The sequence below is a fragment of the Lycorma delicatula genome, chromosome 3, assembly GCF_047948215.1.
Source record: "Lycorma delicatula isolate Av1 chromosome 3, ASM4794821v1, whole genome shotgun sequence".
Classification (NCBI taxonomy): Eukaryota; Metazoa; Arthropoda; class Insecta; order Hemiptera; family Fulgoridae; genus Lycorma; species Lycorma delicatula.
In genome coordinates this window covers 193698885-193716785 of record NC_134457.1, presented here as the reverse complement: position 1 = coordinate 193716785, position 17901 = coordinate 193698885, and the positions used below count along the sequence as shown (strand labels likewise).

Sequence of the window (17901 nt, the reverse complement as noted above, 5' to 3'; positions counted from 1 at the left end):
TTTGCTCTTCTCCGCTTGCATTATTACTTTTAAGTTCTTTAAGTGCATTTTCAACTTCTTTATAAGTCGGCGGTTGTCTGTTTGATCAAATATAAAACTTACGGTTTTATATTAAAGAAAATACACTTTTTTTTTCTTAAGAGTATAGATATTTACGCTAAGTTATGGTTAATTAAGTAAAAATTAACTTTAATAGCTCTCAGCGAACATTAAAAATTAAATTAAAATGTGCATTTTAATAAGAAAATTAAAGATTGAAACTTTGTTTTTATTTTGTATGTTATACAAAAACTTGAAACTTTGTTTAACTTATACGAAGAAATTTCTGATTATTCATAATGAATAATTATTTATTCAGCCTTTTTATTTATTTAGTATTTCAATCTGTTATTTATTTAACAGTCGTGAAATTTTCTTTAATATCTTTATACGTTGCAATCTGTTCAACCATCTCACCCCCGTTAGGGAAGCGCCTTGTGACGCTTCCGGTCGTCACATCCCCCTGTTCCTAGCCCTGATGGGCTTTAACGGGAGTCGTAATCTATTCAACCAGTGAACAATAAGAAATCTCCCCCATGGCCCAATAAGATGAGGATGATATGAATGACATGTAAGATGTACTCTTGTATAGACTCAGCCGACCATTCCTGAGCCGTGTGGTTAATTTAACCCCAACCACCGCACCGGTATCCATTGTCTAGTATTCAAATCACATAAAAGAAACTAACTCTATCTAGGATTTGAAACTCAGAACCTTCACTTCGAAAATCAGCTGTTAAACAAGTGATTAGCGACTACGACTTTACCACTAGACCAGCCCCCGGTGGGCATGGAATTTGAAAATTCATTTCTCACAAAAGAAATAATATATTTCTAGTTTACTGGAATAGGTTGATTTATTACAGCTTTTTTACACGCACAAATATTTTTCAAATAAAAATATACTCCAAGTTTGTGATTACAAACTTGAGTATATTTCCGTATACCTTACGATTTACAAACTTGAGTATATTTCACGTATACCTTCCGATTTAACTATAATATAAGATTAGTGAGAACTATAATAAGAATTCACTACCATTATTAAACTCCATAAAAAAAATCCCTTTCGGTACGCCGGAAGGCGGAGGTAGATTTCAACGGTGTTAAGAACGGGGAAAAAAAATTCCACCATAAAGTTAAGAAAAACTTCAAATTTACTCAATACGATAATGGTTGCATGTGAAAAAAGTTTCACATGGTTAGCATACGACAAACCCCATCTTCTAACAATTCCAGCAATATTTTAGTCATCCTTTGCCGTAAAGGTTGGTCATATCAAAAATTATTTCCGAAAAACGTTTTAGGTAATGTTTAGATGACTAACGACCGCTTTAAACCGATTCGATACTGTGCCTATTAAGGGAGTTACGATTTATTTGTCTTCTAAACTCCATTTTTTCCATCCCCTGGGCCAATGGTTAGTGATGTCAAAAAACTTTACCTAGATAAGTTTTAGGCCCTTATTCGAAGAATAATAGGGAATTTAATCGAATTCGATATTTTACTTAATAAGAAAGTTACAGTGATATTTTGTTTTTTCAGAAAAGCTCCCCCTTTCCACCACCATGGTCCGATTTTGCCCATTAACAAACTCGACCGAGATTTTGGGTCGTTAAATTTAATGTATCAATTTGAAAGTGATTGGCACAAAATTACGGAAGGTATCGAGTCCACAAGAAAGTGAAGAAAAAAAAAATATAAACTTTTGAACTGACGGTGGTTTTGGGGTCTGGGGGATGTGAAACGCGAAGATATGTCAAAATATTCCGGAAGTCGAATCATGATACCCATTACAATAAGTAGCTTTTTATGAAATCTATCTAATAGATACAAAAATTATATCTTAATTAACTGTCACTCATTAACTAATAACATTATAGTGATCATAAAGCTTACTATAAAAAAGAAAATAATGCTCGTCACGAGAAAACAATAATACGTCAATGACAACTCTATTTCGTCAGGAACAGATGTTATACAGATGTTGGCCTAGTAAGTACACTATGCCACACAGATTTATTTTACTGTTAACCGTTATCAAATAATACTGAAACTAAATTCTGTCACCACATAAAACTTATTTCTATATCATTCTGTAATCCAAAAATAAGTTAGAAAAAGAAATATGTATTTATATCTTGTTACCTGGAGGGTGCGTCTGTCTGGTGGTTTGGCAAGTGCCCTGATGAAGTGAGGGTCTATGTAGTCTGTCATGCTCTCCTGCTGACTCCATAACTGCGAGATCAACACATCTCGCTTGCTTCTTTATTTATTTTTCTTAAAAAAAAAGTTAATTTATTTATAAAAACAATAGAATTATTTTTTTAATTCACAATAAACCACGACACTTAACACTAGATTCACTTGATAAATTCTTTACAAAAATGTCTTACGTCAAATTATTTACAAATTTCCGGAATCAACAAGAAAAATATAAAAAGATAACAAATGTTCACTTTTAAAAAGAAACACAATAAATAATATTCACTTTATCCAAGATTATCACGTTCTTTTATATGGTAACTCCCTGTAAAAAAAATAATTATTAACAATAAAAATAATAATAATACGACAGTTAATTTAACGGGCTATAACAAGAATACTAACCAAAAATACGTCTGCGCACGCATAGGATACATATGTGCATGTATATACTTGCGGTAAAATTGCAGAAGAGCATAGAAAATGATTTCAACAGAGAATAATCAGTTTTTACAAAAGAATGAAACAGAATAAAAGAAGAAATATATGATATAAGAAGAAAGAAAATTACGAAACAGAAATTATCAATTCACCTACAGAATAATTTACAGGTAAAAATTATCACAATAATAATAAACAAAAGAAACGGAAAGTAAACTGAATGAAAGAAAGTTAATAACTATTTTTTTTTAACCTCCGAGATCACCGTTAGGTATTGCTTCAGAGGATGAGATGAATGATTTGTAGGTTTGTGAAAATGCCATGCCTGACCGGGATTCGAACTCGGGACCTCCGAATGAAAGACCGAGACGCTACCACCCGCGCCATGGAGGCCAGCAATATAATAAGAATTACATAAATATGAAATTCAACCGGTTTGGATTATTTTCCCTCCAGAAAAATTGGGTATGAATGATTCTGTAATTGGCTGAATACTTCCACATACCTCAAATTTTGGGGATGGATGAGTGTTTAGTGAAACCTATGGGTGTTGTTAGATGGCTGTTTATTATTAGGATTATTTTAAATATGAACGCTAACAACCAGAAAAATTATACGCGTCCGAAGGAAACAAATAAATAAAATTTCGGAAGAACATTCAACAATAACAAATTTTGTTAATACAGAGGAAAATAAATTTTGTGCAGTGTATTTCTGAGTAGTCAACCAAATTCTAATTATCAGAAACGGGATGATCCTTCTCGAATAACGTTAACCCGACTTCCATAGGAAATTGCACGGGCACCAACTCGCAGAAGCTGAGACATGCCGAGTGGGTTTGTTAATCATTTTTCGAGGATCTTTTGGTGATCTTTGGTGATCCATTTAGTAAAACGTTAATCCCATTTCCACTAGGCTGATCTATGGATTTGACAAGACAAACGACCAAATTTTTACTAAGGATACGAGAACCTATAAAGCCAATGCATTCTCAGTATTTTTTTGTTCTGGTAGTACCAGTTCAATTTATAAAACCGTTCTAGGCAGGTGATAGTAATAAAAACATGACCTGGCTCTGAGGTATTTACTGACCAAAAAGCTTTTTTATTATTCACGATACATAAACATGAAAATAAACATTTTTATTTCTTTTTCTGTTTTAGCCTCCGGAACCACCGTAAGATATTTCTTCAGATTATGATATGTATAAATGTAAATGAAATGTAGTCTTGTACAGTCTCAGGTCGACCATTCCTGAGATGTGTAGTTAATTGAAACCCAAACACCAAAGAACACCGGTATCCACGAGTTAGTATTCAAATCCGTATAAAAGTATGTCTTTAGTAGGATGTGACTTGCCTTTACTAGGATATGGACTTACCTTTAGTGCCTAGTAAAGGATATTTTTAGTAAAGGCCTTTAATAGAATATGGACAGCCTTTAGTGCCTAGTAAAGGACATGCCTTTACTAGGATTTGAACCTTAGAATTCTCGACTGCGAAATCGGCTGATTTGCGATGATGAGTTCACCACTGGACCAACCCGATGGGTTTACACGTTTTTACCACATTACTACAAAGTTAAAACATATAATTTGGAACTGGAAAAATATAAATAATTATTGTATCATTCGAACAAAATGTCATCATCAGTACGCTATTTACTGGATACACTGAAGACTAAATTAGCAGGAATCCAAGATTTGTATTATTTATCGATAACAGGTTATTATTTTAGTTTGCCCACTGAGGTAATATTTGCACATCGAGTAAAATTATAGTGGATTCTATTATGTTATTTGAATAGTATTGTAAATATTTTATACATGAGGTCTGTAAATAAAGTAATGAGACTAGTTTTTTTTGGAAGCCAAAGTGGCAACACTGTAAAAATACTAGTAAACATATGGTTATATAAACAGCTGATTTATATTAGGTATTAATATTTTTAGTCTATTGTTACCACGTGAGACATAAACAAACTTTTCGTGAAACGATTTTTTGATGTGGGTTACAAAAATGAATGATACTAATTATGAGCAACATTGTGCAATCAATTTTTGTGTTAAACTTGTAAAGAATGCTGCTGAAACTTTTTTAAAATTGAAAAGGACGTATGGAGATGACGCTCAGACACGAGCCCAAGTTTTTAGGTGGTTTAAAGCGTTTTCAGATGGCCGGGAATCAGTTACGGACGATCCACGCTGTGGAAGAGCGTTAACGTCTAAACGTGACATCAATGTTAAGCGAATCAGAGACTTTAGTCTACAGGATAGACTATAAATCAATACTTTTACCGAGAAATTCTTGAAAGACTGCGGAAAAGAGTTGCCCACGAGAGACCAGCCATCAAAGATAACTGGATGCTGCATCATGACAATGCACCTTGACACACTGCACTCTCCATTACTGAGTTTTTGGCAAAGAAAAACATTCCTGTAGTTCCTCAACCACCTTATTCACCAGACTTGAGTCCCGGCGAATATTTCTTGTTCCCAACTTTAAAAAAACACCTCAAAGGACACCATTTTGGAACAGTAGAAAACAAAAAAAAACTGAAACTGACCATTTGATGAATATTCCGGTTTCTGAGTCCCAACACTGCGTTGAATAGCGGGAAACCCGTTAAAAGCCGTTACGTGGCTTCCCAAGGGAACTATTTCGAAGGTGATAGGTGTGCATTGTAAATAAAAAGTTCTTCTGAACCAGTCTTATTACTTTATTTACAAATCTCGTATAGTATAGGTCTCCATAGATCGGTCTAGATAGATGCATCGATTTTAGATTCGTAAACGATTACAGAAGTTATACGGCGAAATTTTAAAGATTTCAGAATGAAAATAAGATGAAAAATGTACACAATAAAAAACAATTTTGTCCGGCCGATTAGTGTAGAGTTAGCATCTGAATTAAAACGTTCTGGATCAAGTAGTAGAGTAAGGATTTGGTATTTTTATCATACATTTTCCATTCTCAATACTTATGAACAAATCCACAGGTTACATATCTCTAAAAAAAAAAGTACTTAGATAATCTAAGAATTACGCAGATTTATTAAATTAAGTTTATAACATTCAATATTAAAATTGCATGAACTATACCGCATTCAATTATATATTAAATTATTTTTCTTCGTTTTGTACACAGAAATTTAATGATGAAATCACTCAAATACAATTTTAACCATTAAATTTTTTTAAGGTTGAATAATCAATTTCGTAATATTACCTTTAATGTATAATCAAGAATTTAAACCGATCAAATAATTCATATTCATTAAATAATAAAACAATCAACTGATATCTATAATAATAGCTACGATAGTGTATTATAACTAATTTCCAAGAGAAGACCACCAAGTGGTTTCTGGTAACCGATATAATAAAAAGAAATATAACTATTGCAAATACACAATAATAATAATAAAGGTATGAAATAAGACGTCGACGTAGGTCAAAGACCTAAAACCGCTGTTTTCTATAAGGTATAGGCTAAGCCACAGGCGGCTGATCTGCAAGATGGTATAAACTCTGTGATATGCGACGAGTAAACCTTCATTAATAATAAATGTTATAATCATTCTATTATATTGCACAGCACAATCTTTTGTTTAATTAATTACTTTATTACACGGTACACAAAGAATTTAATTTAACCATAACTCACAAATGTTAACAATATTTAAATGTAGCTACGTCTGAATATTCATAAAAGGGAGATTGATTTTCATCTAAAGTATATGACCTACCGGAATTTAAATTATAAAACAAATATAAAATATCTTGAGGTTAAAAGTTCAATAAAGGGAGCTCAAAAAATCATATATTTATAAAATATTTCCTTTAATGGGAGGAAACATTATATATTATACATTGTTTTCCAAAGAAAAAGTGTAATATGTTGCTTTACACAATCTTTCCCGGTCTTCTTACCACTTTGATCCGTAAAGAATTCGACTAAACTAAGAAGCTAACACTAGAGGCAAAAAACGATAACACCTAGCTGTGCACCTCCCCTTTTGATCGCAATCCCCTTTTGATTGCCAAAAAGTATCAAAAAAGCCCCAAATCCAAAAAAATTGAATTTTTAACTGCAGTAATAAACCCTCATTAAAAGCTTTTCAGTGAAAATAAGTACCACTTATTTTCATTGGTTCCAGAGTTTTATAGCCAAATAAAATTTCAATTAATAAAATATCTGGATCGTACAAGGGGAAGGGACATCGGTTCGAATCCGACTTCATTTCCTTTTTTAACTTTTTTTTTTTTAAATTTAAATATACTGATTTATTAACAATTATTAACGTCATGATTGTAAAAGTATGTGTATACGTAATTTAATAGGCGTACAAGGAAGTCATGTAGTGTCCACATCAGATATTTTACATAAATCTATGAATTTGCATAAAAAGATATGTTTTCATTAATTTTGTATAAAGACTTGTTTATAGCGTCATTTTCATGTGTTTACGAAGTATATTAACATTTACTTCTAAAACTAGTTGAAAAATTAAAGATCTCCGTCATCTTAAAGTACATTTTACCTTACAAATAACAAATAAAATATTTTTATATTTGTAAAAACAGAATTAATTATGACCGATTTTGAGCGTTAGCCAAAATACCAAAACAGGCTTTTTAAAAATTCAATTTTCAAATGTTGATAAATAATTAAATAATATGTAGATAATCCCTTAAGAAATAAGTAAGTAGTAAGCTCAAAAACAGAATGCTATATTGACTTTTTCCGTTTTTTGCACATTTTTTTGTTACAGGCGTTTTATCAACAACCTGAGTATTTTCACAGTAGAGCCGGATTAACGGGCAATCAGAAATTAACAATCTTTCGAAAATTTGACAAATTTATAGCCTTAGGTAGTATTAATCTGTATAACTTAAAATTTTTTAATTAGTTCTAACAGGAACAGAATTATGAAAGTTATTTATTGCGCTCGAGTAACGCTACCTACGCATGATAGCTTAGCGCGATTTTGGTGCTTATTGTAAAATTCGCCAGCCCCCTAAGTTTTGCTAGTAGAAAAACGTACCCGGGAGGTTTTTTATGCGAATTTACTAATCTATCTATTGGTGCTTTTTATTTTTACATGTTTTTAAAAATAAAGCCGCTATTGGCGAAAAACTAAAAACTTTTCCTTAATTTGTTAACAAATTAAATAGTTAATCGCTCACGTCCGGTAAGGTACACCTTTATTCTACATATTTTTACGAACCCATTGCAATAATTTATTTGCAGTTGTAAATTTTTTGAGATTAAAATCTCTACTGAATCGGTTAAAGGGAAAAGTATATTAATAATTTCAAAAAAAAAATCACTCTTTTAAATTGAGCTCCATGGGAACATTTTAGGAAAAAAGTTTTTCACTAAAAATAGATCTTAACTTTTTATTTATTAGAATTGCAAAAAAAAAACGTTATTCCTAAATCCAAAATAACAGATTTTATAAGGAAAATTGTTATGCACGTAAGTTGACCTTTTTGAAGCTTAATAATTGCGGAACCTGTAAACCAATTTTCTTCAAACTTGCTCGTCCTCAGGGGGATTTGTTACATAAAGATTTTTGCAATAATTGGAAAAAGAGTGGGGGTGTTTTTGGCAAAATAATATTTTAAAATGTTACTGGAGCTCTTTATCATAAAGACTTTTCTTATTTTTTTTACAAAAGTTGAAGCCGTTTTTATCAGGATAACAAATCACCCAAATTATTATTTTTTTTTAATATTCAACCCTATCCCCAAAGCGTGGCTTCAAATTTCCTTCTTTTTAATTAGAAATAATATATCTTTTGCTTCAGAAAAAGAGTTGATGAGAAATTATTAAATTACTATTTTCTATATTAATGTGCCGTAAATGGGGCAATAAAATTTTCCCCCATTCCATTCCTATAGTCTGTGGCAACGAAAAATTGTTTTTTTTTTTCATCTTATAAAAGTTTAAAATCTCAATACATAATACCCACTGGTTGATATATCATCCAAAAATGTTTAATTTATTTACAAAAAAAAAAAAAACAACAATGGGAAAAACAACATTTTCATCTCCTTTCTAAAAATTCACTTTTACAATTTATTTAAAATTATGAGTTTGTTTTTATTTTTTTAATATTTTTTAATTTTTTTTTTTTAAATTTAGTATTTCCACTTTGGGACCACTTATTTAACATTAATTTTACCCAATTATTCCACCTGAAATAAGGATGCCCCTAGAATCAAACGTTCTTTTTTTCAGTTTCGAATTTTCAATGCCAATAACTTTCTTTTGTAAGCGTAAAAGTCACAAACCCGTTCCCCCCTTAAATGTGAAGGACCCCAAAATTAAAAAAAAAAATCAAAACATTTTTTGGGAATTTCGATTTTAATCCATTTAATACTAATTTTAGAGCATATAAGAGTCAATAAAATAATCTTTTCAAATCGGAGGCTACCAGTTATAAAAAAATTAGATTTTATATTCATGTATATATTTTTTTGTTTTTTCGACTCTAATTTAATTAAAACTAAACCGGAAAATTTTTGGCAATTACATAACGGTGTCAACTTTTTTTTAAAAAGACCTTATTTTAAAACCCGACTATAGAAAAGAATCATTACGAAAATCATGGAACATTGAAATTCCTGTTACAAAAACGGCGAAAAATGGGATATTTTTTTAATAAATGATTTGCTATAATACTTAAAAGATTTTTTTCAATAAATTTAAATGCTAAAGTGAATCGAAGTATAAAACAAGGTTAAAAATTGTATAGAACTCAATTTTTTTTTAATTAAACTTTTCTATAAATATAATTTTTCTTTCGTGATGACGACCATCGTATTTAGGTTTCGTAGGTAACGGTTACTAATCATATAAGTAGTTGTACCGTACGGATGCTGTAGGAAAGCTTGAGATCCTTATTGACCCACCGAGTTGGTATAGTGGTGAACGTCTCTTCGCAAATCAGTGGATTTAGAAATCGAGGGTTCGAGCGTTCAAGTCTTAGTAAAGGCAGTTACTTTTATACGGATTTGAATACTAGATCGTGGATACCGGTGTTCTTTGGTGGTTGGGTTAAAAATTAACCACACGTATCAGTAATGGTCGAACTGAGACTGTACAAGACTACACTTCACTTATACTCATACATATAATCCTCTGAAGTAATACCTGACGGTAATTCCCACAGGCTAAACAGGAAAAAGGAAGCTTTGTGAAATCTTCTCTAGAAGATTTTCTCTCCTCAGATAACAGGTAAAAGCTATTTATATGTAAAAAAGAGTGTCCACTTACCAAAAATTGTTAAGAAAAGATAATTTATTACATAAAATGTAAAACACATAAAAAGCAAAATGTGATGCGGACACCACATGACTTCCTTGTACGCTTATCAAATTACATATACACATTTTTTTTTAAAATGAAACGTACATATCATTTTATTTCATTAATAATTTTTGATATCTTTTTTATCGTAAATTTTTTTTTACAATCAGAGGTTGATAATTATTAATAAATCAATATATTTAAATTAAAAAAAGGAGATGAAGTCCGATTCGAACCGATGTTCCCTTGTAAGATCCAAATATAATTAAAATTTTATTTGGCTCTCTGGAACCAATGAAAAAAATACGATATATCGTTCAAAAAGCTTTCAATGAGCGCTTATTACTGCAGTTAAGAAAAAATTTATAAATCCAATTCTTTTTGGATTTGGGCTTTTTTATACACTTTTGATTCAGTCGACTGCAATAAAAACGGGTGGTGCACAACTAGATGTTACAACAGTCCTAATTCCAAAATTTCAACATCCTACGGCTAATCGTTTTTGAGTTATGCGAGTTACATATGTGCGTACGTACAGACGTCACGCCGAAACTAGTCAAAATGGATTCAGGGATGATCAAAGTGGATATTTCCGCTGAATTCTGAAAACTAACGTTTTTCGCGATCACAATACTTTCTTTACTTTGTAAAAGGAAGTAATAAATCAGAATTAATGAAAAAATTACGTTTTCTATTCTAAAAATAATATTTTAAAATAAAATATTCTAAAAAAAAAATATGACTTGCAAATAAATTTAGATTTGAATAATAGCGGTAATGCAACGTTATGATGGTGAAATACCAACCAGCTACACATATAACCCTGATTATACGATTTTTTTTGTTTTTACTAAATTAGTAATATTTCTTCCTACATCTGGACAATAAGCGCATACATTAAGCTGTAATAAACCTGTTCAAAGAACCTATGTACTGTAGATTTCATGTAATCTCAACAAAAGTTCAAATTATACAACCGAGTAATATTAGAGGGAAAATAAGCCGTGATGCTAAAGTATATCTTTTTAAAAAGATTTAATTTACATTTGCACAACTTTACAACATTAGTTTCCCAACTCAGAGTAGCTTTGCACAGTGATTCATAACGACCTCCGATCCATGCAGAACATTATTTTATGATTTAAGTGGGTGGTGTAGTTATATACGGCTACATTTCAAGGGCGTCACCATTCATTGTGACGTTAATTCTTTTACAAATTGAGCATATTTCCATAATATGAATAGTAACATAAAATGTAGAATTTTAAAATATTTATTTATATACCAGTGAGAGGTATTCTGATCCAGTTTTAAAGCGATAACCATATGTTTTATAAATAAAACTTAAAACGAATAAGAAATAAAAAAAGGAAACGGAAAAGTCGGAATAAAGAATGAAATAATAAATAAAAATTATAACAATAGAAATCATAAGAAAAAACCTCCAATAAACTTGGAACAAAATTTAAATCATGACATATACTGTATTAATTCAAAATAACGTTAACGTGATAGAAACACAAGTAACAAATAGTTCCTTAAACACAACGACCGGAAGTTTTAAACAAAAGCTCATGAACAATGATTGTGATGCGGGGATCGACCTCTCTACCTGCACATCTATCTACATTTATGAATCTATCATCTGTCGTATTATTATTATTATTATTACTATTCCTAGTTTTGTATAGTATTGTTTTATTTCAACCTGTCACTAGACGTCGTCACAGTAGTTGATGATAGACATTATTTGCAATTACCACAATAGTTGCAAAAGAAAAACAAAAAAATACTTTCTCCAGTTACACATGAAAAACAATATTTAAAACCGAATCGCACTCATTACGCGCTCATTATAAAACACTTTTATCACGACTATAAAAACAATAATTAATGTACATCTCTTGTGACTAGCAGCTCAGAAAGTACTTCCATCAATTATATTGATCGGTTACCTGAAACAAAAAGAAATACAAATATTAGATATTAAAAAAATAATTAATTTATAATTACTCACAATAAAAAATAATACATTATAATTAATGTAGAATTGTAGAAAAGCTATTACGTCAATAATAAAACAATAATAATTAATTATTCTTTGCAAAAATGTGTTATTTTTATAAAAAAATTATCACAGAATTCGTTAGAACTTCGTCGGTAAGTCTTATTATTATTACTTTCTCCTGTTTAGCCTCTGGGAATCACCGTGCAGGTTTTATTTCAGAGATGAATGAGGATGATATGTAATGTAAATGAAGTGTAGTCTTGTACTGTCTCAGTTCGACCACTCCTAAGATGTGTGGTTAATTGAAACCCAACCAACAAAGAACACCGGCATCCACATACTAGAATTCAAATACTTATAAAATAACTGACTTAGGATTTAAACTCTGGAACTCTCGACACACAAATCAGCTGATTTGGGAAGACGCGTTCACCAAGAGACCAACCCGGTAGGTTTCGTCGGTAAGTCTGCAGACGATGAAGTCAACGAACTACGTTTACAGTTCTAAACATGACCTAATCTAACAGTGAAATGAAAATGGGGAAAAAATAAAAACAAGCGTGAAAACATTATATTTCACTTTAATTAGATTTTTAATAAAGAATACTTTCTAAAAATACCTCGAATTTTGTTAGACAACGTTTTTTTTCCATCTGATGAACCGCGGGACTCGATATATGTCATTTATTCATTTTTTTAATGTGACTTTACGAATCGCGCCGCTAGATAGTAGTACTTGATAGTACTATGAAGCGTACAAAAACTTGATATGTACTTGAAATAATAAAATTTAAAGGAAAATATACAACAGCTTGTTTGAATAATAAAATGCTCTTATGTAAATGAAAGTACTGGAGAAAAAACAATTTTTTTAATTCTCATCACTTCTTTAAAAAAAATTAAAGAATTAGTTTACAACAGATTATACTACGTAGTTTTATTAAAAAAGGAATAAATAAAACAGAAATAAATTCAATTGGTAAAATCGAATTTAACGATAAAAATCGAAGGTTTCGCTTATAAAGTAATAAGTGATATATTACATCACGGATCTTCGATTCGTAAAGGTCATTATACTAGTTTTATTAAAAAAGGATAAATATGGTATGAAATAAATGATATGACTATCAACAAATCAAATTGGCCGTGAAATTCAATTTGTTTGTTCTAGAAAGGCAATAAATTTTAATAATAAATCCATTAGATAACAATCAGTAATTAGCAAAAAAATAAAAAATGATCAAACAAAACGCAGTGATATACAAAAAAATTACAATGAAATTGTAAACCGTACGGTATAAATCTTGCAGATATCATTTTTTCGCAAAAAAAAAAATACATTTCTGTAATATAAATAAAACTGTTTTTAACAAACCGATACTGATATCAAAAAAGGTAAGACACTACATTTATATTACCAAAATCTGTTATAAATTTAGAATTTTGTTTTAAAAAAATACAAGTTAAATATATGTAATAGACAATAGATATACAATAATAGATAATAAACGATGTTTAAACCTTCCATGCAAAAAAAATAATGTTAAAAAACCCTTACCGGACCGATTTCATTTATATGTAATATATATAGTACATAATCACATTTACAGAAATAATACAATTCCTATGATTATTCATTGTTGGTTTAACAAATAAAATCGGGCCGGTTTTCGGACCAGTTTCAATTCGCCCTAGAAAATCCGAGCACACTTCCAGATTTATTCTGTTGTTTTTCTGATCAACAGTGAGGTTTTTTCGAAGCAATATCGCACAAACTTTTTTCATGTCCAATTTTTTTGTCAAAATTTGATGGACTGTGGTGCGGTTGAAATTCAATTGCTCTGCAATCATTCTGACAGATAATCGCCGGTCGTACCGTATCAAGTCTCTGATTTTCTCAACATTGTCGTCGCTTTTTGACGTTAACGGTCTTCCAGAGCGTGGATCATCCGTAACTTTTTTCCGGGCATCTGAAAATGCTTTAAACCACCTAAAAACTTGGCTTGTGACAGAGCGTCATCTACATAAGCACTTTTCAGTTTTGAAAAGGTTTCAGTAGCATTCTCACAGAGTTGAATACAAAAGTTCATTGCACAACGTTGCTTATAATTAGTATAAATCATTTTTGTAACGCACAACAAAAAATCGTTTCACGAGTTTGTTTACGTCTCACGAGGTAACAATAGATTAAAAATATGAATATCTAATATAAATCAGCTGTTCAAATAACCATATGTTTACTAGTAACTTTACAGTGTTGCCACTTTTGCTTCCAAAAAAACTAGTCTCATTACTTTATTTACAAACTTCGTATAGGCAGTCGTTGTGGTGATCAGAATGATGTTACACGTAAATCTGAACACTTAATAACCGTGGATTCTAATAATATGTTTGATTAGCTAAAAACGCCAAAAGAAACCACGAGAATGGGTATGCCAACTTCAGAAACGAGTTTTATCTCACACCAGGTCGTGTAAAACCTTTTGGTTAGGGAACCCGACATCTATATGTATATACATATAAAAAATGTAAACATAGGTTTCATAATTTTAGTGTAAGATGATTAGATATTTCGTAATAAAAAAAATGGTATCTATGATATAAATAAAACAATAAACTAAGACAAGGTAGATAAAAGGTTTTACAACCGAAATTGAAACGGGTTAAAAAATAACTTTTCCCTAGTACTTGAAAAAAAAAACAATGATAGCCTTGACTAATAGTTAAAATACCAAAATAATAGTAACATTAAAACTAAGTGCGTTACTGAAAACGATATCTTAATGGATCAAAATGAATTATATTTCCTTTATGCAGTATAAAAATACAATTCCACTTAAAAACAAAAAAAAGTATATAACCTTTTATATATATATATATATATATATATATATAGAGAGAGAGAGAGAGAGAGAGAGAGAGGGAGAGATTATACACAAAAATAAAGCAGTACAATATAGCAAATGAAATCCTTTATTTATTTCTCTTACAACCTACAACATTTTAACAACTAATTTATTAGTAGTTTTGTTTTATAACAAAGCAAAACGTGTTTACTTATTACAACACAACTTATAAAATCATATAACCAGTTATAAAATTAAATTCATAATAATAAAACTTAATGGAATACATTCAAAGCAAATAAAACAAAAAAAGAAAAAAAAATGTAACAAACAAAAATAAAATAAAATTTCACTTGCTCACATTTCATCCAAAAACTAATTTCATCGTAAAAAGAACTATTTTCATTTTTATTATTATTGTAATTTAATGAATATAATAAAGTGGAACATACATGTTACATGCACAATAGTGGTGCACTTAAGTCAACTAAAACATAATCCCTTTCGGCATGTCGGAAGGTGATTGTAGATTTCACCGGTGCTAAGCAGGGGATAAAAAAGATTTCCCCCTGCTTAAAGTAAAGAAATACTTCAAATTTACTCAATACGAAAATGGTTGTATGTGAAAAAAGTTTCACATGATTAGCGTATTACAAATCTTCTTACAAATCCAACAACATTTTGTTCATTCCTTGCTGTAAGGGTTGGTCATATCAAAAATTGTTTCAGACAAAGGTTCTAGGTTATGTTTAGAGGACTAACGACCACTTTAAACCGATTCAATACTGTGCCTATTAAAGGAAATATGATTTTTTTTTCTCTTCGAAACCCCATTTTTTCCATCCCCTGGACCAATTGTTGGTGACATCAAAAAACTTTATTTACATAGGTTTTAGGCCCTTATCCAAAGAACAGTAGGAACTTTAACGAATTCGATATTTTACTTAATAAAAAGGTTATAACGATATTTTGTTTTTTCGAAAAATTGTCCCCCCATTTCCACCCCAATGGTTATATTTTGCCCATTAACGAACTAGCGGAGATTTTGGGTTGTTATGTTTTATGTATCAATTTGAAAGTGATTGGTGCAAAATTACGGCAGTTGTGTTCACAAGAAAATGAAATATATATATATATATATATATATATATATATATATATATATATATACAGAAATGTACATATAAACGTTTGAGTTGACGGTGGTTTTGCGGTCTGGAGGATGTCAAAAGCGAAGATATGTTGAAATTTTCCGGAAGTCGAATCATGTATTGTACCCATTATAGGTAGCTTTCTTATGAAATCTACCTAATAGTACTTTTCTATAAGAAAAATCAACCCAGTTTATTAAAATAAAAATTATTATTGTAATATTAATGAAATACATAATAATAAATATTCGTATTTATTTATTTTTATTATACTTTCAGTTAGTGTTTAATCTATATATAATAAAATTATAACTACGGTCGTTTCTGTGGTGTCATCATGAAAAAACCAGTGGATCGATTTTAATAAAACTTTGCTGATCTATACTTTAGAGGCTTGGTCAATATCCATTTAGAATTATCATAACATTCCAATGGGAGTTAAGATATTAAAGAAAAAAATTCATCAATTTACTTCATTATATTTTTGTTACCGTAATGAAAGAAAAATATCTCCGAGTTCAAATCTATACAGTGTTTCTAAAATGGTGGGCTGGCTATACTTTTTCGTGTTCTACTTCTAAAATTAAACAAAAATATCCTTAGAAAAAATGGAAATTACTCCTTCGTTCTGCCCCTTATTTAAAAAAAAATTTTTTAACCTCCGGGTCCACCGTTACGAATTGCTTAAGAGGGTGAGATGAATGATTTGTAGCATATATGAAAACGCTATGCCTGACCGGGATTCGAACCTCGGACCTCCGGATCAAAGGCCGAGACGCTACCACTTTCGCCATGGAGGCCGGCTTCGTTCTCCCTCTGTCCGCAATTTGTTATTTTTATATAAAACTTTATATCTCAAGTTCGGATAGACGAATCACATTAATATTTGGTGATAAAGTCTTAAAATTAGCAGAAAATCAGGGCTTAAAATACCTTCACAAATTACAAAATAGCGGCCATGTTTATTTTTCAGTCGGTTACATAAATATTAGTTTTATAAAAATTTATATTTTTGCTAAAATATTAAGCCTTGTATTTTGAACAAAATGACATTTTATTTTTTAAAATAGGTTAACAAGTGGTCAAGTTATGGCAGAAAATTGATATTGTAATTTCGTGTAAAATTATTTAGAGGACAGAGAGCTTTTCAGGATTTAATTATTATTCATTAGTATTATTATCATCACAACCATGAGGTTAACGAACACAGCAGGGGACTAATGGCGAGGCCATTTATATTTTTATACTAGCCTGGTCCCGACTAGTTTAAAAATATTGTCGTGTGTTCGCGGCTCCATGAGGATATTAAAATTGACAATTGAAAGTGTTTATATAATTAAAATTTATTAATTTAAGTACATAAGTAAAACAAGACAAATCAATAATAATAATTTGTTGTTGTTTATTTGTTTTTTTTTTGTGCAACAGAACAGTTACACAAAACCTTTGTATGTTGCACAATATCACATAAGAATAGCCACAAGTCAACAACCCACATATAAATTAAAAACGCAATATTCAAAACACAATAATAATAACAATTATATAGTCAAATACAAAAAAATAATAATAATTAGAACTTTAAAAATGGTAGCTATGGAGTGATAACAAAAACACATATATGAAAACACACAAAATCAAAAACACAATATTACAAATACATTCCAAATAAAACAAGTTATAAGCAATAATCCTTAAAAAAACAACAATTTTAAAATCATAAAAGTGAGCATTACACCAAGGATAATAATCCATCGCCACGTAACCCTCTCAAATTTTTAATGAAGGTCGACTCATCTTCCCAAAAGCTTAGCTTATCCTGGAACTCCACTGCAACACTGGTACATGGCTCAATCGGAGACACGGTGGAACCAACCGGTGTCACAAACTGCCTA

General features: G+C 30.4%; 1 protein-coding gene across 1 annotated transcript in view; it reads right to left on the bottom strand.

Annotated features, from left to right (window-relative positions):
• The window catches only part of PDZ-GEF (PDZ domain-containing guanine nucleotide exchange factor), a 658157-nt gene that overhangs the window by 552721 nt on the left and 87535 nt on the right, over window positions 1-17901 (bottom strand). Inside the window, exons 2-3 of the mRNA XM_075361266.1 lie at window positions 11710-11956; window positions 2188-2569 (exon numbers count right to left, since the gene is read on the bottom strand). Of these exons, the coding sequence (XP_075217381.1) occupies window positions 2188-2256 (69 nt within the window). The 5' untranslated portion in view covers window positions 2257-2569; window positions 11710-11956. The remainder of the gene's footprint in view (window positions 1-2187; window positions 2570-11709; window positions 11957-17901) is intronic.